The 26761-nt window shown below is 35.5% G+C and overlaps 1 protein-coding gene across 1 annotated transcript; it reads left to right on the forward strand.

Moving 5' to 3' along the window:
* The first annotated feature begins 6886 nt into the window (after positions 1–6886).
* On the forward strand, positions 6887–25986 carry LOC128166467 (maltase-glucoamylase-like). The gene is made up of 31 exons (XM_052831646.1): positions 6887–7522; positions 8047–8195; positions 8369–8543; positions 9661–9757; positions 9914–10026; positions 10375–10500; positions 11161–11292; positions 11753–11887; positions 12221–12340; positions 12594–12717; positions 12985–13135; positions 13406–13539; positions 13627–13661; positions 13796–13912; positions 14140–14288; positions 14609–14693; positions 14778–14834; positions 16871–16998; positions 17462–17550; positions 17780–17829; positions 17981–18130; positions 18246–18310; positions 18442–18745; positions 18910–19061; positions 19799–19973; positions 20149–20245; positions 20403–20515; positions 20608–20733; positions 21042–21173; positions 21394–21528; positions 21627–25986. Exons 1-31 carry the CDS (start codon positions 7064–7066, stop codon positions 25755–25757), a joined length of 8205 nt encoding a protein of 2734 aa, XP_052687606.1. The 5' UTR covers positions 6887–7063; the 3' UTR covers positions 25758–25986.
* Positions 25987–26761: the final 775 nt, after the last annotated feature.

A 26761-nucleotide genomic window follows, 5' to 3' on the forward strand; every position in this document is an offset into this window, starting at 1 on the left:
TTTAGTTTATTGGGGGGGGGGGGGGGGGGGGTACTTCAAATAATAATGTTTAGTTGTCGTTACTTTTTGTATTGTATAATTTGAACTTAAGAGAATACAGGTCAAATCATGTTAGCAGAAACAAACGATACGCGTATACACATTTTTTTTTTAGTTTGACGTTTTTTAGAAACCTCATTACAAGAATTTGTAATCGATTGAAAAATGAGTCCAAGATATATGATTACCGGTAGTACCGAATTGCGATGATATGCGATTTTACCCCGATACAGTTGTGAGTGTTCTAAACCCGAGCAATGGAGTTGGAATAGTTAAACGTTCATCGAAATAAATTTCAAAATTATTTACCTTTTCGTGTCATGTAATATTCTCTTTGATCGCAAAATTTAACCCCTAAGTTCACAGATCAAAACTATTTGTTTCCTTTTTATTTTGTTCACAGAAATAAAATGAAGCAGATTGCATGATAATGTTTATTGACACATCATCTCAAGTAGAGAGAATCTAAATCTCATTTTTTTAAAACTATTCGTAGGTTGATACAATATAAAGAGCAGTTAAAGTTATACGTATTTTGTTATATTTAACATGACATACCATCGGTATGTTCATGAATGTTCCTTTCTATTAAGTCGTTCGGTTTAATGAATATGTTATCCGTATTATCTTTCAGTTTATATGAAAACCTAGAAATATACAGCTGGAATTCAATAACTATGAAACTAGTAAATTTCATTTGAATAAAATTTGTTCATTTTTAATCTATAATAATTTTATGTTGATATAAAAAATGTTTCAAAAATACGCATGGAAAATTTAAAACCGTATATGATTTTATTTGGGATATAATTTAACATAAAGAAAATGAGAATGAACAAAATGTAATTAATTACCCAAACGTGTACTATTTTACTGCGTTCATTAAATTGTAATATTTGCATGCATTTATTTAAACAATGCACAACATTTCTTATCTTTAATATTTGTTTAGTTTTGTCCTCCAGATGTTTTGCAGACAGATTCAGTTCCCTTTCTTTCAGTCAATGATGACAACCATAGATCTGCGGAACACACCCTTCAGTACGTTGAGGTTATGCAAAGCAGGGATATCCTGAGGGCAACGGCGAATCAATCTGCTAAATCAGCCTTGGGTGCTAAAATAATATTGGGAAATCCATCATAATTCCACCGGTTTTAAAGAAAACCAGTTGGCCTAATGACTGAAATTATCGAGGCAAATGCCAACCAAGTTCCAGCTTTAGCTGATGGCCTTAAAAAGCACAAAATATCAGAAGACAGAATGGCTACCAATCACACACTCTCTAATGCAAGGCCTGGGTCCAACAAGCTTGTTTATATCATTTCTGATATCGCTTTACGCATGCACCGCATCACATGCCGTTCTCACTCCGCTCCAAAAATTGCGTCAAAAGACAAAACTAAATCTAAGTAAAAAATCTTGCACATTCTGAAAGAGCGGAAGAACCCAAGGAAACACAGTTGTTCCGGTAACAGGAAGTCTGAACCAAAACGTCAGATTTGCGATCAGAAGAAACGCAATGGTAAAGGACCTTATCAACAAGACCATTACTTTAGAAACGTAAAGTGATATGAGCAACATTTTTCTTTTTGAAAAATATATGTATGTGTATGTATGAAAAGTGTTTCTGAGTAGTAACGGGTGTGTTAATATGTATTTTTACTATGCGTGTATACATGTACAGTGTATATGTATATAGTTATAGATCGAGTATATCCATTTTAATCTAAGGGAACAAAATAGTTAGATACATTAAACCTCTATGTTGATTATCAATACAAGAAAGGATATTTTCATTTTTTTTCCTGGTAAATACATACACAATGTAACATTATTACATTTCGTGTGGTAGCACTGATATGTTTTTATCATACGCGATGTGTTATTATAGTCTTGCTTGTAAAAAATAAATAAATTAAAAAAAACTAAACAAATAAAATGTTAAAAGACACTCATTTATTGTTGAATTATAGCAAAAACAAATAACTAACTTTGTTTACGAATATATCTAGGCATCATAGAAAATATTATAAGCTTTATGATAAAAATATTATGATATTTTTTTTTTCAATACACATGTCCATTTAATGCTACATGTACGTATCTCCTTCTGTATACATCGTTATTTTCGCCCCGTGTTATTTTCGCCCTTCTTCTCTTGCAAACGGTTTCACTCTGTTTTGAATTCGCTTAGATAAGATAAGTAATTTGAGACTTTGAACTCGCCCAGTCTTAGATTCGACGGATGACAACGAGAACGAATATTTACCTGTAAACAGTATTCGATCAATTCGTTTGATTATTCATGCAACTGTTGCTTTCATAATTACCACATTATCTGTATAAACATTTAAAGTAAAGCTTTCAGATAAAACAATACATAAAATGAATATTCTTCAATACAGGATACTTGGCAAACTTTGTCCAGTCGCTTAATTGGACAAACGATATTTTAACTAATTCATTTACAATAACACAAGGAGGAGATCAATTTGATCTCTTTTTTTCTTGCAGGACCCCAATGTATAAAACAATTTTAAGGCCATGATATTCAATGTTATTATGATTTAACAAAAGATTTGAATTGCAAGTTTCTAAAAGTCCATAATTGTAATTTTGAATACTTCAAAAGACATCTGTACATATGTAGTTTATATACACACTAGTGAAGAGCTCATTTTTTCAAAGTAAATATCACAGCTGATACTTATACACCATCACTTTGTTAGTCTTATATTGTCCCACATACAGATTATCCATTTCATCCAAACACACACTACCGGAGCACATTAACTTTTGTTTTGACATGAGAAGAACAGACAAAAACTGACCATGCTCATCCAGAATATGGATTGTATTACTGAAAATATCACACACCAGGATGTGACCATGAGCATTAGTGCATACACCAAATGGATGCAAATCTTTGTCTGTATAAAAGAACTTGTGTCGGCCGTTCTTCTCTACCACTTGAACACCTTGTTTGAGATATTCTGATGTACATATATCGCCATTTATATTTTCAGTTATGTAATGTGGAAAACTGTACAGTGCCTACCCTTTGTTATCCGTCGTTATATTCTGTTCTTCTTCTCTTTTCTTATTGTACCTTGTGACTTTGGCCCCTTTTTGACGATGAACCATCCCCACCAGTATGTGCTTGTTGATATGGGAGTAGTGTATGCTGAGTGGTTCCCAGTCACCAGTTTTTTCAATTATTTTAGTGGTTTTGGATTTTTTTTTGATTTTTTTGATGACGTTGTTGTGTTTGTCTGTAAAGAACAGACTCCCGCCCTGTGAAACTGTGTGGTAACCTTCAAACCTACCACTGGTTTGTATTTTCTGTAGCTGATTCCCCTTTGGATCTGTTTGGACAAGGTTACCTTTACTATCACTGACCCAAAGTAATTTTGATTTATCTAGTGACACATGACATGGTACGTCAACACCTGGTACTGTGTACTCCATTACCATGATATAAGTTTGGGTTTTATTTCAACAGGAAGTTTATGCATGCGTGCTCTGTAGGGAACCACTTCATGGTTCTTAGTATCTGGACTCTTTTGATGCTCATCTCTGCATTGTTCACACAATTTTCGATGACAATATTTGCAATCAAACTGACAGTTCTCCTTACAGTCTTTAGTGCCACACACCAAATAGTGCTGGGCCATGTCCAATGTGTCCTAGGCAATACCTGAATCAACTGAACTGGATAATCCGATCTGAAATTGTTATGTTTTGTTTTGCATGATTGATATAAATAACCGGTATATACGGAATACTCATCATAGCAAAAAAGATGAGTCATTTAATCAGCAAAGCTTTCTGCTTGATGATAAGATATTTTTCAACATTATAACAACATTCATACCATATATTGAAAACACTAAAATTGATCGTGAAATTATTTATTCTATATATTGCATCGATTACTTACGATATCAATGATATGATTATCCTGAGCTCGAAAAGCCTTTGCTAGTTGAAATATGTAACTTAAATGGGAGCAAGGCTTTACAATGAAATATATGTATACTTTAGTCCCGTTGTAAATTATCTTTGTGTAGAGCTTATGGTTATGAACGTGGATACAAACTGCCAGGTCTTAGTAATTTATAAGTGTTACACTTTGATAACTGCAATTTTTCAAGTCATTTAAACAACGACTAATTTATCAGGTGCTTGGCATTACCTACGCAAATATACTTAGAATGTATGCTCGTCCAGGTGTAAATATATGAAACGGTAGCATTTTTTGTTTGAAAATACTCACGTCATATATGTTACGTCATGCCCACTCTAAACTTTTGCATACAAGTACAGTGCATTTGTTATTTTATCTAGATGCTCCATATTTTTTTTTAAATTACTTAGAATGTATGTTCGTCCAGAAGTAAATATTTAAAACGGTATAGCATTTTTTGGTTCGAAAATACTCACGCTATATACAGTATGTTACGTCATACCCACCCTTAATTTTTGCATACTAGTACAGTGTATCTATACATGTATATCTAGATGCTCCATTTTTTTTTTAAAGAGATAGTTTATTTGTTTACTGGTTACAACCTTTTGAGAATCTCTTTATTCTATAAACATACGTAAATATTTGTTCTAAATTTCAGCAACGGGATAACCAAGCAACCGATACCTTAACAAGCTGTGAATCAACGTGACGCCACAAAGTGGTCTATTTGCAAGCTTACTTACAAAGCAGTGGTCTGCTCGACCCAGATAGGATGAAATGTTGCCTCTCATGTTTTTGTTACTATGCAAAATCCTGCAAAAAAAGAGGTCCTTGTTGGAATTTGTCAACAAGTATGAATGGTTTGTGAAATATCATTTCGGAACGATATGATTCAATCCGACACAGCTGTGTTAGGTCGCTCTATGATATTCATGAATAACAGTTTGTTTAACAAAATGAACTTGAGTGAACTTTGAATGAAAATGAATCCAGATATTGAATTAAAATAATTTCTTTCTGCGACATCATTATTATTAGTAACAAAAAGCAACTCTTCTTCATTTTCGTTGTGTTTTGCAGAAATGAGGATTCCAAAAAGAATTTTAGTAAATATTACCATTGCTTCAGGAAATAAACATGTTGATATTACAGTGATTTCTTAAATTTCATTTTCTCGACAATATTGCTCTCTCGAAGTAAAATGAAGATGAGCGGAAGGAAAAATGATTCTCTTCCCCTTCTTATTTTCATGTATTTGCATTGCACATACACATACTCATGTGGCCAATATCATTATCAAACTTACCAGCTGCATTTACTAAAATCTTAATCACAATTCGACATCTTCAAAATAAAGCAATTGAATTCCTGTACGTTTTTTTGTTTTGTTTTTTTGTTTAATCCAACGTCGGAAATGATCGAATTCTGAACTCGTCCCTGTTTGCGGTTTTAAAAAACCTACTGGGGATATGATGGTCCCGACTATCAAGTGCCGTTAAATTGTGAGAATTTATAACACTCATTTTATAGGTATATACACAGTATATTAGTTGTATTTTTGCATGGTCATTATGACATAGTTTTATTCGACAAGTTTACAATGCCAAAAACTACTCATAAAAAGCATCTTTGAAATATGCCAAACAAATACACTTATTCATCACTAGTTGTACCAAACCGATATCTTGGCTCAATCACTGTGGGGACTTTATGAATAACGTTTTATTATGTGAAATTAGTTCCGAATTGAATTGCGGGATGGTGTACCTGATATAAATGTCGGATGGTCAAAGCCCAGACATGTTTCAATCCATATTCTTGTTAAGTATTCGTCAGTGAAAAAATTATTGAATATTTAATTCTTCTCATATCATAACAAACAAGTTTAAGGTATAATCTGAATATACAAGTGACGCTGAAAGGAACTAACTTTTCGGGGGGAAAAACAACCTTTAATAAATGGACAGTGTTTAAGACCGTTAAGACGAACTCGATTTCGTCCAATCGATTTTCCCTGATCAAACAACAAAATTGATTTTAACTTTCATGGAAACCGAGGTATGGTATTAAGGTAGATAATTTCACATTATAAATTTAAAGACCGATGTCCCTCAGAATAAGTTCTATTAACGTAAAGACCATACAAGTTACGTAACTCACTTTTTGATATTTTGCATTTGTAAAACGCTTGCTCGGCACAATACTGGGTTTTTTTTTCGTCCTTTAAAAAAATAAACTTGACGCAGTCGTCTTTAGTGAAACACGACAATTGACACTCCTTTTCATGTTTGTTTATTGCCAACAACCATTTTATACAAAATTATAACACGACGCTCAGTTCAGAAAAACGTTATTGAATATGAATATGATATGAATACGAAATGTCTGACTTTTAGAGTGTCAGTTTAAATACTAGTATAATACCGTTTAATACATTGTAAAGGTTTTATCCCTTTTTAATAGGTTAAAAAAATAATTTGCTGTTTTAGATTTATTTTCAATTTCATTACCATTATACTATCAGTAATATTAAGAGGATATGGAGTAGACTATAATGCTAGTAGTCAATATACTGCAGAACAAATGAATGCAGATAAGCAGAACACAGGGAGAAGAGGAATGCTTTATACAGCACACCTGTTTCTGTTTTGCGTTTCATGGTCGAGTGAGCGAGGCATCGTGTTTACACCGTATATATGCCTAACTCGCAGAATATTTTGTGTTGTCTAATAATGACTAACACTTTGAAGGTATGAAAAATCCCTTAATATTATATAAGACCTGTTCTCTATTTTTTACTTAAAAATATAACACGCAATGCACACTCGATTCAATAAATTACACTGCGTAGATTATCATTATATACCGAAACAACGGGTCTCTCTTGAAAAGGAAGTGTCAAAATATTGATAAGACTGCGAATTCCCCGGTTGATATCATCCATACTAAACAAATAAAATAATCCTGAAGGCGAAGGACGTTTGTGTGCACTACCACAAAATACTCGGTCACCGAGAGACGGAGGGGGCACCGACACCCAAGCAGACGACAAAATGGCAGGAAATCGCTGCAGCAAAGAGAGGGTGGGGATCACGCTTCTTGTGATTGTTGTCCTCGCCTGTATCATCACTCCGATCGTCTATCTAGTTCAACAGCCGGACAAACGACAGGACGGTCCCAAAACCCTCCCTACACCGGCACCTATACCGGCCATACCGGCCGAGCTTCACCAACGAATAGACTGTCTACCCGAGGCGCGGGGAAAATTTATGAAACTTACGAAAGAAGAATGCGAGCGACGGAACTGCGTCTTCGTACAGGAACAGTCGAACCAGAGTTGTGTTTACCCGGATAATTCGGAATACGGATATTCCGTTGTACAAGAAACGATAACCGTTTCTGCAACCCGGTACTATCTACGGAAAAGAGGGAAGAGCCCTTTTACAAGTCCAGATTTCAAAGAGCCCGTGGTCGTAGTAGAAGAAAGGGGAGATAATCTTGTCAGAATAAAGGTAATTTATTTATGCAATTCATTGGGGGTGGTTGGGGGGACATTTTTTTTAATTAAATCGAAAAAAAAATATGATTATATTAACAAACTGGAGTGTTAGAAAAGTTACCTTTTTTTTTTGAAGAGGGGGGAATGTTTACCCATACTTGGTCATAAGGACCTCATACAGAGCAAATACACACCTGTCTAGGTCTTCTTTGCAACGAAAGATCTTCAATGTGATTATTGAACTATATTTGTAGTCATCAGAACTGTTGGTTCAAAAATAAATCGATTTTATCTTAGATAGTGTCAAAAATGTTAAAAGAGTGTGCAAATATTTCATTCAGGTGTTTGTTTTTATTTGTTTTGCAATACCATTCTAAGAAATATATTGCATGTACATAAATGTACATAAATGCTTAACTAATAGAATAGTACACACAAGAATATTTCCTTAAAAAATTAATATCAAACTACATATAAAATTATGTATTTTAATTTTTATGAAGCTATAAGATTTAGACGCTTTTTTTACCTAACCAGTTTGAAGACAACAAATCCCAGCGCTACAACGTTCCCCTGCCGATCAACACACCCCCAAAGAAAGCCAGCGATCCGAAATATGAATTCAAAATCGTGGACAAAGACACATTTGCTTTCAAATTAATCAGAAAGTCCACAGGCACTGTATTGTAAGTATCTGAGGGCTACTTGGATATCAATTCTACCATACAATCATACATGCAACATATAAAACTCTCTCTCTCTCTCTCTCTCTCTCTCTCTCTCTCTCTCTCTCTCTCTCTCTGTGCTATGAAAACGTCTTTTCTATTGAATTGTCTAATATAACCATTTTTCCTCATAGATTGGACACGTCTGTTGGCGGGCTTTCTCTAACTGACCAGTTTCTCCAGTTCTCAACCCGCCTACCCAGCTCAAATGTGTTCGGATTCGGAGAAAATGTCCACCAGTCCTTCAAACACAATATGAATTACCAACAGTGGCCTATGTTCTCACGCGATCAAGCCACTGGTGGAATTGTATGTCTGTTTTACCAGTTTATCTGTCTGTTTCTCTCTCTCTCTCTCTCTCTCTCTCTCTCTCTCTCTCTCTCTCTCTCTCTCTCTCTCTCTCAGAGATATCCATATAAATTGATTTTTAGCGTTTATTTGTATTACAGTCATAAATCTTACCACAAGACGTAAGAGAAATGCCTTTAAAAGTGTTTTGCAGCACAATGCATATGACTAACCAAGTAGTCGCATAAAGTAAAAAAAAATTCAAAACAACGTGTAAGTACGATTTCCTGTTAAAACATGAATATAATATCAATCGTTTAAGCACAGTGTACACGAATATGTGAAAAAATGGTTTAGGACGTCAGATCGTATTGATCAAATCGACTTTTAATTTATTTTTAACAATCGAAATAATTAAAGTTTATTTCAATGGTCTTAATTTTCGCTGAATCCGTGATGAGTTTATTTCACTAATCTCATTTCACATGGGACATGAATTACCGGCTTGTATTCAATCCAAAATCACCCCATATACAATTACAAAATTAACCTCACGGAAAATTTAGGAGTTTTCTTTTCATTAGTGTACAATGTTTATTTTTAGACAACTTCGTTATCAGTGCAAAAAGTGAACCTTGTTGGATTTTGTTCCTCGACTGTTAGGCGCTGTTTGCGTAAAGTTAATTTTTTTAACCACAACTACTCATTATGCAATGTACACAAATTGTACTAAAGGCTGTTGTGCAACCGACAATTACCCAATGATTGATTATATCTTTTTTCAGAGTAACTGATATACTGAATTTTTAAAATCTGTTTTCAAAATCAAAGGTTCAAAATTGTTTAAGCTGAGTGTGAATACCTACAAATTAAATTATATTCCATTTTGCGTGCTCTTGCATAAGATATCAAATTTATCGTATATTCTTTTGCAATTTTACTTTTGAGTAATGGTCGTGTCATGACGATCCTAAATTTTATGACGCATTATTTTGTCGTCTTTGACCTTGTATAAAAAATTACATGGTTTTAATTGGTGAATTAAAATGTACATGTACCCCCACCCCAAACTCACTAGGTAAATTGTTAGTTCTAATTGCTCACAGTTTAAAGGTATATAACTTTTATTTATCAATAGCACCATTTCAACCTGTATGGCGTCCATCCATTTTACACCTGTGTAGAGGAAGATGGCAATACGCATGGAGTCCTTCTGCTAAACAGCAATGCGCAAGGTAAACCGTCCGGTATAAGGCGGGAAAGAGGGATTTTTATGCTGTTGACTGGTCATGCAGGAATAAAAAAATTTCCAAACAAGTTTTTATTTATGATTTGGGTGCGATGTTTATCAGTTGTTGAAATTTAAACGTATTAATTTTTCTTCTCCGTAGATTACGCGTTCACGCCACTCCCGATGCTGACCTACAGAACTATAGGCGGAGTTCTAGATTTCTACGTCTTTCTGGGACCCACGCCTGAAAATGTCATTCAACAATACACACAGGTCAAACTGTTTTATGAATTTTTTTCCCCAATAATCTGTTTATGATAAACAAACAATTTTTTTTATTGCTCCGCAGCGCATATGTAGTTAAAGGGGGGTGGGGGGGGGGGGGGGTAGAAATCAAAACAGATATCAACAACGTATTTTAGTTTATACATGAAATATAAGAATGTTTTGAAACAAAATTTTTAAAATGTAGTTAAAAATATAGCCACTGATATAGCAACCGAATACCCCAAATTAAAATGAAGAAATTGAAGAAAAATAAACTTAATCACACAAAATTGAAATTATGCATATATTGTATACTAGTATATCATTATGCATTTCTATCTTTCTGTCTTGCAGGCGGTGGGGCGCCCATTTCTCCCTCCCTACTGGTCCCTGGGCTTCCAGCTCTGTCGTTACGGCTATAATAGCTTACAGAATATGAAGAGAGCAGTGGAGAGAACAAGGAACGCTAGTATACCGTTGGTGAGTACAACATTATATACAGGACACCCAACGTCGACGGTGTGTAGTTATACATACCGGGTATATACAACGAGTATAGAAAAGATAAGATAAGACAGTTTATTTCCAATTTTTGGCCCAGAGGGCATACAAGTTGACAATCATTAGAAAGTCCTAAATGAGAGATTATATAAAATATATAAGATTATTAGTGACCCTTAATACCATCATATCGTCAAAAGGCCTTCACAAATTGTTCAAATTTTAACACATGTTTATAAAATGAGTCTAAAGAATTAATGTACTTAAAATGTGCCGACGAGTATAATTTTTTCTCTCGCATATTAGTAGAATTCCTTACCCTTCAGCCTAAGTCTATTCCATCTCAGAAATATATTGAGAGTGTGAGAGCATGTATTTTTCACCTTACATAATTTTCTATGAAGAGACATATACTTAAGAATGATGCTTTAAAATTACATGTACCAATTTAGAAAATATAATTTACTCGATTGAATGTCTACGTCATCATATATGTAAAGACTTCCGGGTTAGTGTCATTGATTTCTTTCTTTTATAAAACAAACCAAACAAAGGTTTTGAAGAACGAGGTAAATACCTACCAAGTTATAAAGCCACAATAAATTAGTCAATGACTTTGATCTGTGTGGGGTTTTTCAGGATGTTCAATATGCCGATATAGACCACATGGATGAACGCAAAGACTTCACCATTGACCCGGTGAACTTCAATGGACTTAAGGAGTACTTTGACGAACTTCGAAGCCAAGGAATGCGAACCATTATCATATTGGTTGGTTAGCATTTTAATCATTTGTAATTGTACCAAAGGCTCATTTTTTATGTGAAGAAATAAATCATACAGAGGGCCACTTGTAAATTGCAAACTGAAAATTTCGTTTCGATTGCTCAGGTTTTTCAACTTGATTTGTTCTTATTTGAACTTTTTCACTGAAGATATTCCTCGATATTGTATGTAATGCTTTTGAAGAAAAATGTGAATTTAAATTCACCAAGTAAGTTCAAAAGATTTTCAAAGGATAAAACAGATTACTGGAGTATTTAGTGATGAGATTCATAATGCGATTTAACAGAGCAATCCATCTCAAAACCCTGTTCCCACATGTGATTTCTAGAAATCGTTTTTTAAAAAATGAAAAAAAATATTGTTTCAATAAATAAATATCTGTTCAGTTATGTAATGAAAAAATGCATTAAGCTAACGTAATAAAAATGGAATATAATAATTATAGGATCCTGCATTACTGCGCTCAGACCCAACCTACGAGCCCTACAAAAAGCTGAGTGACGTGAAGGGGGCCGTGATGTGGGGAACCGAGACAGGAGGCGAGCGGTACAAGGATCCAACGGGGGCCTTACTGGGCTATGTAAGGCACACTGCTTCCACGTTCAACCTTTTAGACAAGAATATCAAAACAGAATGTAACAAAACGAAAATTTAAAAAAAAAACCCGAAGCAATCAGTATTGTACAAGTAATGACAAAAAACTATTTATACTTTGATAGTAGCATCGGAACAGTTTTTAACACGCAACTAAAAATAACAGAAATATATACTATACCTTTTAAGATTTTTTTTTTGTCATTGAAAGAATTAATAAGATTTTGGGGGCAAAAATATAATCCCAAAACGAAATTGCTATAACTTTAGTGTTTGTGGTATAATTCAGTTGTTTGAAAACATTTGAAATTACTCAAAGGTATGGCCCAACGGACAAGTCGTGTTCCCGGACTTTTTTAAGACGGCGACCAAGGACTTGTGGAAACAGCTGATCAGGGATCATAGGGAGCAGCGACTGGTCATGGACGGTCTTTGGATCGTAAGTTGTTGCTTGCGATTGTGATACGATTGTGAAGAGAGCAAAAATATGAAAATAAATCAACCGCGTAAATAACCGAAATTATTATACCGGTATTTGTGCTACATATCTTTTATATTTTTTCTCTCTAAAATTCATCACTGAACACGCTTGCAGTATTTTTTTCTTCAAACGCAGAAAACAAATGATTATTTTCTTTAAAAAAACAGTTGGAAACCAATTTTCCTTTTCGATACTGAATTGTGTTTTTAAGGATATGAACGAGCCGGCTAATTTTGGAACCAATGAAGAGAAGCCCTGGAATTACCCCCCTAACGAACCTACCTGGAGTCTTCATTGTCCGGATTCCCCGCTGGAGGATCCTCCTTACAGAACCAGTAAGATGTTACCTCTTTGAAATAAAATCAGTAATTTCCAGTAAGTTCACAAAAGAGATATTGGGCATTATTAGAGGGGTTTTTTTTCTTGGTATAGATGTAACACATAGCAGATTAATTAGCAAAAAATGGGTAGAATTCTTAAAAGAAATAACTCGAGTGACACAAGTTCAAATATTGTACGTGGGTTCTCAAAAGTCTAGTATATGTAGTATTATGTACTGAGCATGGTACTTTATTTTACGTTTAATTTTGTTTTTCATCCAGTGGCAGCTTTTGTGCACGATGAAACGAACAAGAAGAAGCGTCTGTCGGAGAAGACCATTTGTATGACGTCACGGCATGGCGACAAGAACGATCTACAGCATTACAATGTCCACAGTCTGTATGGATGGAGCCAGACCCAGCCCACTCTGGAGTAAAAAAAAACATCATTACTACACTCTTTGCAACAGAAATATCTTCTGGGAAAACAAATATCATGTTTACTTTTTAAGATCTATACCTAATTAACATTAGCTATATAAGCTAATATAAACTAACACCACCTCTTAATATCACCAAAACAATTGCTGCGAGAAAAAACCCTTAATTCAAAGACAAAAAATAGTGTTTATAACTATGCTAACGAAACTTTAAGATCATCTTTAAGTTGCATTTCACGCATACGTTTCTTAAAATTTATCAGGGCTATCCGCGAAGCGTCTAAAGAACGCGGCGTGGTGATCACGAGGTCAACGTTTCCAGGAAGCGGGAAATACGGAGGTCACTGGCTGGGTGACAATGACAGCTCCTGGCTGTCCATGAGGAACTCTATCATAGGTAGAGAAAATTCCCAGGAGACTTAATCGCAAATTCACTGAATATTTTTGGCTCATCTTGACTTACAGCAAAATTCTTTTCTTTCAGGAATGTTGGAATTTAATCTTTTTGGAATACCATATGTAAGCCTCTCTCTCTCTCTCTCTCTCTCTCTCTCTCTCTCTCTCTCTCTCTCTCTCTCTCTCTCTCTCTCTCTTCTTTCTCTCTCTCTGAATTTAAATTTTTTTGTAGATTGATGGGTTTTTCTCTCTAATAGATTGGTGCAGACATTTGCGGCTTTAACCGCGACACCACAGAGGAGTTGTGTCTCAGGTGGATGCAGCTTGGAGCATTTTATCCGTACGCCCGAAACCACAACGGAATAGGAAACATTGTATGTTCTCAGTTATTACGATCTTTGTCCAGCAACAATTTTTTTAGTTTTTGCCCGAAAGTTTAACTTTGAACTAAAAAATAAATTCGTTTTGCAAATGGTTTATGAACCTATAAAATTCAAATAACGCTTTTATTGTAATTTAAAAAAAAAACATGTTATTCCAAATGAAATATTGTTTGTATAAGTGCTTTGTAGATTGCTAGTTTGTACTTTCTCGCAAATAGGAGCAAGATCCAGCAGCCCTTGGTGAGCGCGTGAGCAGAGCGTCACGTGAGGCACTGGAAACGCGTTATCAACTCTTGCCGTATTTGTACACGTTGTTCTATTATGCTCACGTGCACGGGAACACAGTGGTTCGACCTCTTCATCATGAGTAGGTTTCACAGATCTTTCTTATTCTGTAAACTATAGTTCTTTTAAATAAATTTCAAATCAACCAAATAAAATGTTTGGGAAATATTTCAAATTTAAATAATTATTGCGTCTTTGCCATTACATCATCTGCTTCATTAAAACAGCGTTATATTTAATAATTTGTTCATTCAATTTATCAATAATTTATTTGTACATTATTAGTTGAAATACTATACCTCTCATTATTTTGCTCATTAAAAGTTTATTACTAATTCTGTAATTCGTATATATTGTGTTCAATTAAACGGTCATGTTTTAATGAAAATGATAATTTTACAGATTCACAAACGATAAATACACAATGGAGATATCTGAACAATTTCTCTGGGGTAGCTCACTACTCATCTCCCCTGTTTTATATGAGGTATGTGCATTTAAATGTATTATTTTGTGCTCAGTATTTTTCTATGCATTAAATCAATCATTGAAAAGACATTTATTTGAACAGGGTGCCCAAAGCATCACTTATTACTTGCCCGCAGGAATATGGTACAATTATTACAACGTGAGTATCATTTTTAGCTCACCTGAGCTGAAGCTCAAGTGAGCTATTCTGATCACATTTTGTCTGTCGTCTGTCTGTCTGTCTGTCTGTCCGTCTGTCCGTCCGTCCGTCTGTCTGTAAACTTTTCACATTTTCAACATCTTCTCAAGAACCACTGGGCCAATTTCAACCAAACTTGGCTCAAAGCTTCCTTAGCATAAGGGGATTTAAATTTGTGAAAATTAAGGATCACGCCCTTTTGCAAAGGGAGATAATTAGGAATTTATGAAAATTTTCGAGAAATTTTCAAAAATCTTCTTCTCATGAACCATAAGACCAGGAAAGCTGAAACTTGTGTGGAAGCATCATCAGGTAGTGTAGATTCTTATTTGTGAAAATCATGACCCCCGGGGGTAGGGTGGGGCCACAATGGGGGGTCGAAGTTTTACATAGGAATATATAAAGTAAATCTTTAAAAATCTTCTTCTCATGAACCATAAGATCAGGAAAGCTGAAACTTGTGTGGAAGCATCCTCAGGTAGTGTAGATTCTAATTTATGAAAATCATGACCCCCGAAGGTAGGGTGGGGCCACAATTTGGGGTCGAAATTTTACATAGGAATATATAGAGTAAATCTTTAAAAATTTTCTTCTAAGAAACTAATCAGCCAGTAAAGCTGAAACTTGTGTGGAAGCATCCTCAATAAGTGTAAATTGATAGTTGTGAAAATCATGATCCCCGGGGGTAGGGTGGGGCCACAATGGGGGATCGAAGTTTTACATAGGAACATATACAGTAAATCTTTAAAAATCTTCTTCTCAGAAACTAATCAGCCAGGAAAGCTGAAACTTGTGTGGAAGCATCCTCAATAAGTGTAAATTGATAGTTGTGAAAATCATGATCCCCGGGGGTAGGGTGGGGCCACAATGGGGGATCGAAGTTTTACATAGGAATATATACAGTAAATCTTTAAAAATCTTCTTCTCAGAAACTAATCAGCCAGTAAAGCTGAAACTTGTGTGGAAGCATCCTCAATAAGTGTAAATTGATAGTTGTGAAAATCATGATCCCCGGGGGTAGGGTGGGGCCACAATGGGGTGTCGAAGTTTAACATAGGAATATATAAAGTAAATCTTTAAAAATCTTCTTCTCAGAAACTAATCAGCCAGTAAAGCTGACACTTGTGTGAAAGCATCATCAGGTAGTGTAGATTCATAGTTGTGAAAATCATGATCCCCAGGGGTAGGGTGGGGCCACAATGGGGGGGGTCAAAGTTTAACAAAGGAATATATATGGTAAATCTTTAAAAATCTTCTTCTCAGAAACTAATCAGCCAGATGATTCTTTATAATTGTTAAGACTTTGGCCCCAGGACAATTCTTAGGCCTCACAAGAAGGTTCAGAGTTTATGTACGTTTATATCCCTTATATAAACAATTGTTAAGGATCTTTTTGAGAACTGCAATACTCAACATATGATATGACTATAAAGTCATCCTGTTAGAAAAGGGACTAATGATTATAAACATAAGAATATCCAGGGGAAAATGGATTTTATTTATACAGGATCAACATGTATTATTGTACATTGTCCAGATAGTTTGTATTATGACTCCATTAAGCTGATTTTATCATACCTATTGTTCCTCAGGTGAGCGATGTGGCCCATGCGCCTCTTGTTTTCACTTAAACCAAACTGGACCTAACTTTTAGCTAGAAATCGCTTTTCCGCAGCTCGAAATTTAAAAAGTTTTGATTAATACCACATACCGAGTTATCTTCCTAGTGTCAATTTTGCCTGTGTTAAAGAGAGATATTTAGAGACATTAAAATTCGCCTACTCTTTATTAAATTCTAAATTCGCCCATAGGCAACGAGGGCGAAAACTTTTGATCACCCAGCCCCCTTAATTCAATTAAACTTTATATTCTGAATATTGTATTCATATTGATATTTTTTTTCATTCGCATCACAGATCAAGCATCATTTGAATTTTATAACTTTGTTTTCCACTAAAATGATTCGCTCACCCTTTCACTGGCTATTTTTTTTTTAGGGAAGTTCAATGCAGAGCACTGGTAAAAAATACACAGAGAATGTAAACCTAGAGGCTAAGATCCCACTGTCCATCAGGGGCGGATCTATCATCCCTCAACAGACGCCTTCAACAACAACAGCGAAAAGGTAACATCCATGTACATGTAACTGTTTACAACAATATTCGTCAATCAAGTTAGAGAGAAAATGTCACAACTTGCAGGAAATACGTGTAATTCTTAAAGATTTTTATTAATATGTCTTTATACATGTTTATGGTTTAAAAGAAATGCTTCGTTACAAAAAAAGTTGCTTGTATAGTTTAAAAGAAAAAATTGATTCCATGATTGAGTTTTTCCAAAATGCCAACGTCACAAATGAATGTAACCCCCCCCCCAAAAAAAAAAAAACAATAAAAAATGGAGTATGTACATTGGTTTAATTATAACGAAGAATAAGCAAAAGCGTACCCCCGCGTAAGGCATGCAATTTATGTTGTTTTATTTTTTTTTTAATCCTACATATCGACTCCCTGAGTTTTTTCCTTTTATAACAATATAAAATTAACTCCCATCAGTACTAGTACTTTCAGTGCTTTGATATTTTTCAGTCGAAAGAATCCATTGTCCTTGATAATGGCACTGGACAGCGATGGAAGCGCAGAAGGAAGTTTATTTTGGGATGATGGAGTTTCTATAGGTGTGTATCATAACATGCTATAGTCTATAGACATCTGCTTCTACCATAAATCCGATAGAAATGCAAAGTATTTACATTATAATTTTGCAAAATATTTAATATATACATGGAACTTTGGTGTCAAGTTCAAGTGTATGGTCCTTTTTTGTTTTTACGTGAAAATTCACATTGGGCGCAATGTATCTTAATTGCACAAGAATAGATTGACTAAATGTTCTTCATATTTCAGAGACCATTGAGAGAAGTGAATATTTGCTTGTGTCCATGAAAGTTAGACAGGTAAACCTATTAAGCTTCCAAACATTTCAGTTATTATGATATTGTTAAAATTTGGATTTTTAAATTTTTGTAATACAAAGCTTTTAGCTTACTGTCAGAAATAAAGTTAATGTACATAAAACGCAGCATGACTATTTTTTTCCAATTCTAGTCAACATTCACTTACAACATTGAAGGAGGAAACCCGTCATCAATCAAAGAAGGTGTTGTTATTGATAAAATGGAAATCTGGGGAATCCAAGAAAACGTCAGCCTGGTTTTAAAGGACAACAGTGAACAAATATCCAGCTTCAAACAAGAGGTTTTTATGTTTCGCGCTGACCAGTTTAATTAAGTAATTATCGACATTATTTTTTCTCGCTATAATGCGGATCATTTCTGTAATCTAATTTTACTTTTTATTTTTCATTTCTAAGGGAAATAAACTGATCATAGACAATTTGTCCCACTCCTTGTCAGAAGAATTTGAAATGAAATGGATGTAAGTATTAATTAAAACAACAATTTTTTAACTACAAAAATTATAATTCTGTTTTTATTTGAAATTCATTAAAATTATATAATCAACGAAATAAATTAACAAATGACACGTGGCTTTAATTTGATGACCAGGAGTGGAAAATTCGACGATCTCCAAAGAATTGACTGTTTTCCGGAACGGTTGGGAAAATACGAAAAATTAACCAAAGAGAAATGTCAGAGCAGGGGTTGTGTGTACGACCCCACCCCGTCTGAGGCCCCAGATTGTTACTTTCCTATGACAGGGTACGGATACAGTGTGTCAGGACGTGTGAATAACAAGGATAATGGCTGGATAGTACCTTTGAAGTTGAGGGGAAAGACCCCGTTCGGAGCCCCAATCATGGATCTTCACTTCGAGATCGAAAGCTATGGAGATGATATTTTCCGTTTTAAGGTTTCGTCTTAATCACAAGCTTACAAGTTAAAATGCTGATTTTAGCTTATTTTTTTTCAATTCATTTATTGAGAATGTGAACATGCGTGTGTAAATATACCAAAGAGGTACTGAGTAGAGAAAAAGAAGTACGGACACTGAGGTAGATTTTTTCTCTATTGTAGATTGACGTGCCATCAAAGAACAGATACACTGTTCCATTAAACATGGGGATTACTCCACACAAACCTAGTTCAGAACCGAGATACGAACTGAAGATCACCAATAATGAAACATTCTCTTTCCAAATTATAAGAAGAAGCTCTAAGGCTGTGATGTAAGAAATAGATGTTGTAGTAATATACCAAGGAATAAGAGATCATTCTTTAAATATCATTAGGTGATTAAATACGGTCAGGAGGGCTTTATGATAGATTTGATCACGCCCGACCATATTTGATCACCTGATAATATTCAAAAACATGATTCCAAATTATACTTATATTTATATTATTTAAATACATATAATTTTCAGCAATAGTTTAAATAGTCATTGATGAAACATTACGCGGATCAGGAAATACATTTTTTTATATTTTCCAGGGAGGGGGCCCCGAAGGATATTAGAGTTTGCCGGAAGGGGGGGGGGGTCTCAGAGGCATATTTTCGATAATTTTACTATGTAAATTAGAATTGACCAGACCCCCCTCTCGACCCTACGTAAACGTACAAAATTAAGCACTGGTAGTTATATAACGGTCTGCATGGTTTTCCATTTTTGAAGGTATATGAAAAAGGGATTATAAAAGCAGCGAATTCATTGTTTTACCCATAGTGCATGTAAAAGCTGTTAAAAACTTTTTTTCCCTCTCAGCGGTAAAAAGTGCATGCAGTGTCATACTTTTAGATCTCTCTGAAATAAATCTTTTTCATTTATAAGTTGTTAACAAACATGTTTAAAAGTTTTCCATTTTAATAGTAGTTGTAGTTTATTGGCGTATACATTACATACATTGCCATAATGTAATAATGTATTATTACAATGATTAACATTTTAATAAATTACTATTGCAGCTGGGATACGAGTGTGGGAGGATTGACATTTGAAAACCAATTTCTACAAATCGCCACAAAACTACCCTCTAGGAATGTGTATGGATTTGGCGAGAATGTCCATAGTAAATTTCGTCACGACTTGAATTGGAAGCAGTGGCCTATGTTTGCTCGAGACGAGGGGACGGGACAAGAGGTGTGGTTTTATGGGGTTTCGTATACATTTATTTTTTTTTAATTTCTGATCGTAATTTCCTCAATGTTCAACATGCGTATACAAAAAAGATGACGAAACTGAATGACTTTTGGCGCACAATGCACCCAAAACTCTTGCATTTAGCTTTTAAAAGCGATTTCTTCCTCTCTCTCAGAATTTTAAAAACCATTATGGAGTCCATCCGTTCTACATGTGTATGGAAGAAGATGGCCAGGCCCATGGTATTTTGCTGTTGAACAGTAATGCACAAGGTATGGTAAACCAAGTCCCATTAACCCCTCTAAATTTTAACAGCATAATGTTTTTGGTATAGTTTTTATGTGATTTTATTAATTAAGGGTTGACATTTTTTTCTGCATGCATGAATGTTTAAAATTATTGATCTTATCTATTACATCATATTTTTAGATTACGCTTTCACTCCCCTCCCTATGTTAATCTACAGAACTATCGGGGGCATACTCGATTTCTATGTCTTCATGGGACCAGAACCTGAAAACGTGGTCCAACAATATCATAAGGTAACACAAAATACTGAAAAAATATATATTTATTGGCGCCTTGATTTTAAGTAAATTTAAATGCTGACCGGCGAGTTTTAATATGATTTTAGGCTATAGGAAGACCTTACTTACCGCCATACTGGTCGTTGGGTTTCCAACTGTGTCGCTATGGTTACAACAGTATAGAAAAGATGCAAGAAGCAGTAAACAGAACGAGGAAGGCAAACATACCGCACGTGAGTTGAAGTGTAAATAAACAAAACAAAAACATCCACTTCTTAAATTTTAAGGTACTGAAGACGTTAGATGCACTGTCGACCATTTTGTAACGAAATAAACATAGTTTTAAGGAAAAATGAAATGATTTCATGCATTGACTCTGTGTGCCATTGATGCATCGATTTGGCACTATCAAAACAATATCAACAATACATGTACGCCTATTCATACACATTGTGAATATGCATTGTAAGTAAAGGTGAATTCCTCTGCTGTTTATTGAACGTTATTTCACATTCAAAAACAAGCATTGGTCTCTTCACAGGATGTGCAGTATGCAGACATTGACCACATGTATAAACAGATGGACTTCACCATCGATCACGATAGATTCCCTGGTTTGAATGCCTACTTTCAAGGACTTCAGCAAAAAGGAATGAAAACGATTATCATTTTGGTAAAGAGTTTAATTAAATTTTAGTTGAAAAGAAATTTAAATCTTTCATGAATCCTTCTTAAACGTAAGGTCTGAAGAATGAGAGAAAAGTTGGGATGCGTTCATTTCCTTGAAATTTTAGCAATGTGTATATTTTAGTTTAGTTTTAAACGGGAGAATAGGACAAAACGCATTCATTCTTTTGCATCAATTTACATATTCATATTTTTGGTCCATTCAGGATCCAACTTTAATAAGCAACGTGTCTGGCTATGAACCTTACGAAAGAATAAAGGCAGTCCGAGGAAGCATAATGTGGCCTCAGAATTACAGCATTCCCCATGACAGCAGTGATAATGGCGCAGTTCTAGGATATGTACGTAAAACTGAAGAGTGAATGTTTACTCTTTTAATGTCTTTCAAAAATTCAGAAAAGCATTTAACTGTAAGATTTTTTTTTTAATTTTGATTAAGGTATGGCCAGAAGGAAAGGTAATTTTCCCTGATTTCTTCAAGAACGCCACAGAACGGGTGTGGGAGGAGCTCATCAGGTCCCATCACAGCAACATAAGTTTTGACGGACTTTGGATTGACATGAACGAACCAGCAAACTTTGGAACAAACGAAGAAAAACCATGGAACTGGCCTCAAGGAGCTAAACCGTATTGGAGTTTGAAATGCAACGAAGGCGAGGCTCTGGAGGACCCGCCGTATCGGACGATGGCGGCTTTTGTATACGACAGAGAAGACAGGAAGATACGAATATCGGACAAAACGATATGTATGGTAGCAAAGCAAGGAAATAACGGAGAGTACAACCACTATGATGTACACAGTTTATATGGGTGGAGCCAATCTCCTTCGACTCTGAATGGTCTCAGACAAGCTACGAACAAAAGAGGCATCATGATATCCCGTTCGACGTTTCCCGGAAGTGGAAAGTACGCAGGGCACTGGTTAGGTGATAACTCGGCTGTGTGGCCAGATATTCATCTCTCCATTATTGGTAGTTTGGAGTTCAACCTTTTCGGTATACCTTATATTGGAGCCGATATTTGTGGCTTTTTTGGAAACTCTTCTGCACAACTTTGCAAGAGATGGATGCAGTTAGGAGCGTTTTACACTTTCAGCAGAAATCATAATGGAATAAATTACGAGCCTCAAGATCCGGCTTATTTTGGAGAAGACGTTGCAGAAGCATCACGCATTGCATTGGAAACCCGCTACTCTTTACTCCCGTACTTGTATACCTTGTTTTTCAGATCTCATAGTATTGGTGGGACAGTGATGAGGCCTCTCCATCACGAATTCCCTAGAGATAAACTTACTTACGATATAGACTCGCAGTTTCTATGGGGTCCAGCACTCTTGATTTCACCAATCCTGTATGAAGATCAATCAACCTTATCGTTCTATCTGCCAAACGGTGACTGGTACGATTTTTACACTGGCAAACACTACATTGGAGGACAAAAGCTCATCCAGGAAGTGGACGGAGATTCTAAAATTGGCCTGCATGTTAGAGGTGGATTTATCTTGCCACAACAGACCTCGGCTCTCACCACTACTGAGAGTAGGACCAAACCGTTCACACTTTTGGTGGCCTTGAATTACGATGGGCGACGACGAACGGCCAGCGGTGATTTATACTGGGACGACGGAGACAGTATTGATCCGTCCGATTATTTCTATTCCAAGTTTCAATACAGCAATGATATCCTCAGTATGAGCATTCAGAAGAAGTATGACCAATTGGTCCAGAACTTGGCAATAGACACTGTGGTTGTTCTGGGGTTGCCAGATAGTTTTAGATATGCTTACATTCAAGGAAATAATTCGGAGTTAACCATTGAAGGGGGTTCTATGAGAATGATAAAGAATTTGCGAATTTCTCTGCAAAAAGACTTTGCCCTGGAGTTCAGGAAGGAAATGAAACCGACAGAAGACGAAGCTTCTAGAATTGACTGCTTGCCAGATATTACTGGAGATGAAAATCAAAACATGATGCTGTGCAGAAACAGAGGTTGCATATGGAATAGGATCGAAAATAAGAATTCCGTGCCCGCATGTTTTATAAATGACACAAATCATGGCTATACATTCCTAAACGAATCATCAGGATCTCATAGTAAAACAATTCATCTTCAATGGAAGAATAAATCGTCCGTCTTCGGAGGTGATTTACGTAAGATACGACTAAGCATTCAGGAATTGTCGGAAAATATTGTCCGTTTGAAATTTGACGACCCTTCACAGAACAGGTATGAAGTTCCGGTTCCTATAAACAGAAACATCAAGTCGCACACCCCGGCGAGTCAGAAATATGTAATAGAGTACTCAAATAGTAGCAGTTCCACTTTTTATATTAAAGTAATAAGAAAAGATACCAAGAAAACAATTTTCGACACTTCGATTGGAGGTTTCACCTTTGCCGACCAGTTTCTTCAATTATCCACAATTCTCCCTTCATCATACGTATACGGCATTGGCGAAAACCGTCACTTTACGTTTCAACACAACTTAAATTTCAAACGGTGGCCCATGTTTTCTCGTGACAATGGCGTCAACTGGGGGGATTACGCCAACCTGTATGGCGTTCATCCATTTTACATGTGTGTGGAAGATGATGATGGGAACTCGAATGGCGTACTGTTGCTGAATAGTAACGCTATGGAGGTGGTGTTCAGTCCTCGGCCGTCTCTTACATATAGAACCGTTGGAGGCATTCTCGATTTTTATGTCTTCATGGGATCAAGTCCAGAAAATGTAATTCAGGAGTACACAGGGGTAATTGGACGACCGTACCTGCCGCCATATTGGGCGTTGGGCTTCCAGTTAAGTCGATACGGATACAACACTTTAGACAACCTAAAGTCGGCAACAAAGAGAATGGTTGACAACGACATTCCACTAGATGTACAATATGCGGACATAGATCATATGGATGAACGGAAGGACTTCACCATTGATGAAGTTAATTTTAAAAATTTATCAGGATATGTTAAAGAACTTCAACAACAAAATATGCATTTCATTATCATTCTTGATCCCGCTCTGATTAGCAATGAAACAAATTACTATCCTTATGATATTGGAAAAGGAAGAATGTTCATTAAATGGCCTATTTTAAATAATGATACCCGAAGCGGCCAGGACATGCTTGGATATGTTTGGCCAAAGGGAAAAGTTGTTTTCCCAGATTTCCTAAAAAATGAAACACGTGAATATTGGAAAGATTTGATTGTCAGACATCATACAAATTTGTCATTTGATGGATTATGGATTGATATGAACGAACCAGCAAACTTTGGAACAAACGAAGAACGACCATTTAATTGGCCAGAGAAGGACAAGCCTTATTGGTCTCTGAAGTGTCCAACCTCTGAACTGGACGATCCTCCATACAAACCAAGAGGCGTGTTCGGGCCTCGTTTGTCAGACAAAACACTATGTATGGTAGCGCTACAAAACGATGGCGCCTACCAACACTATGATGTCCATAGTTTGTATGGTTGGAGCGAAACGGAGCCAACACTGTATGGACTGAGGAAGGCTACAGGAGGAAACAAAAGAGGTATTGTCATAACCCGGTCTACCTATCCATCAAGTGGGAAATACGCTGGTCACTGGCTAGGTGATAACGACAGTAAATGGCCTGATGTGCACGACTCCATCATTGGACTCCTGGAATTCAACCTCTTTGGTATTCCGTACATCGGAGCCGACATCTGCGGATTTTTTGGACATCCTTCTGCAGAACTCTGTGAAAGATGGATGCAACTTGGGGCGTTTTACACATTTTCTAGAAATCACAATACGATTAACACGAAAGATCAGGATCCTGCGATTTTTGGTCCAGCAAATGCTGACTCTGCCAGGCGAGCTTTGAACTTGCGGTATTCGCTCTTGCCTTACCTATACACTTTGTTTTACGAGGTTAACTCTAATGGCGGTACGGTGATCCGATCCATGATGCAAAATTTCCCAAAAGACATCAAGTTGCGCAACATCGATACTCAATTCATGTGGGGACCGGCCATTATGATCGCTCCCGTTCTCAGCGCAGGGAAAATTGAGGTGGATGTATATTTTCCGGGGGGTAGGTGGTTTGACTTCACATCCGGTGAACTTATCAGTGAGGGGGATAAGAAGATAGTGACCGTGTCTGCTCCACGAGACAAAATTCCTGTCTTTGTTCGAGAAGGTTACATCATTCCAACCCAGTTATATGGTGCTAACACCGAAGTCGCAAGAAAGAATCCTATGGATATAATTATCATTCCGGACGAAAACGGAAAAGCAGAAGGTAAACTATTCCTGGACGATGGAGATACTATTGATACCGTGGAAAATGGGAAGTTCTATTTGTCGTCATTTAAATTCAATGGCACATATTTTTCAATGACTATTACCATCCACAATGAAACTATGGTTGACAGCATTCGTGTGGGAAGTATGACTATATTTGGCATGAAGAGAGAAATAACTAGCGTTACAGTTAACAATGCCAGTAAATCCTTCGAGAAATTAAAACCACATAATAAATTGTATATTAAAGACTTGGGCGTCACACTGCAAAATAACATTGAAGTAGTTTTAAAATGATAAATAAAGAAGCATTAGTTCATTTATAGATATACACATGTATATAGTTACTAGTATATAAAGTAGTATTGATAGATATAGCTGCAGCTATTGCACGCATGTGTAAGACTAGTACATATTTAGCGTAGGAAATGCATATATTGTTAATTCTGTTGATATCGGTTTCAATGCTGTTTTATTACTGCTTAAATGGGTAAATTTTTAATAAAATAAATTCAATATAATTTTATTTGTTTTCAGAGAGAGAGAGAGAAAAAAGGGGGGTCAATTTAAAATTCGAACTTGCCAATCTACATGTATAAATGTTTGAAACTTCATCATTCGGACCGGTTAATCAATGATTAACTTAGTGTGTATATATATATATATATATATATATATATATATATATATATATATATATATATATATATATATATATATATATATATATATATATATTACGTTTTGAATTACACTGCGAACTTTCATCCCCATAAATTTAGCATTTTAAATTTAAAGATTTAGATTTACATCAACCAAGTATGATTCCCTCTATTTCTTACGGAAATTGATTGTACATTCATAGCTTTGTAAAAACTGTCATGACTGAGATCAACAGGCTCCTTTTATCGCTTGGTTGAAACTTTCAGCAACTAGGAAAAATCACGGACTGCACGAAATAATCATGCCGATTTCAGACTCGAATTCCTATAGTAGACGATTTAGCTGTTTCCTTTATCTAACGTACTAATGTACATTAACAATAATTTACTTGTTAAAAAGAAATATGTACAATTTAACAATAAAATGCTTTTGTGACGATTCATGCAGCGTTAGCGGGTTATGTAATTTTTTCCTGCAATGATTGCTACCTTCATAACCTGGATGAATCATTAAAGAAAGCATTTTATTGTTTATATTAACATCTTTCTTTTAACTAATTATAAATCGATTATTAAAAGTAATTAAATTTCACTAAATTACTGTTATTGTACATAAGTGTTAGCTAAAAGAAACAGCCA

This window comes from Crassostrea angulata, chromosome 10 (genome assembly GCF_025612915.1).
Source record: "Crassostrea angulata isolate pt1a10 chromosome 10, ASM2561291v2, whole genome shotgun sequence".
In the NCBI taxonomy this organism is placed as follows: domain Eukaryota; kingdom Metazoa; phylum Mollusca; class Bivalvia; order Ostreida; family Ostreidae; genus Magallana; species Magallana angulata.

Bases quoted from the DNA above. Each gene is read 5' to 3' on its own strand.
- LOC128166467 (XM_052831646.1), top strand. From the start codon at position 7,064: ATGGCAGGAAATCGCTGCAGCAAAGAGAGGGTGGGGATCACGCTTCTT. The intron at 12,718-12,984 runs GTAAGATGTTAC...TTTTTCATCCAG, and splicing joins GGATCCTCCTTACAGAACCA to TGGCAGCTTTTGTGCACGAT. The intron at 18,311-18,441 runs GTAAGTATTAAT...TTTGATGACCAG, and splicing joins GAATTTGAAATGAAATGGAT to GAGTGGAAAATTCGACGATC.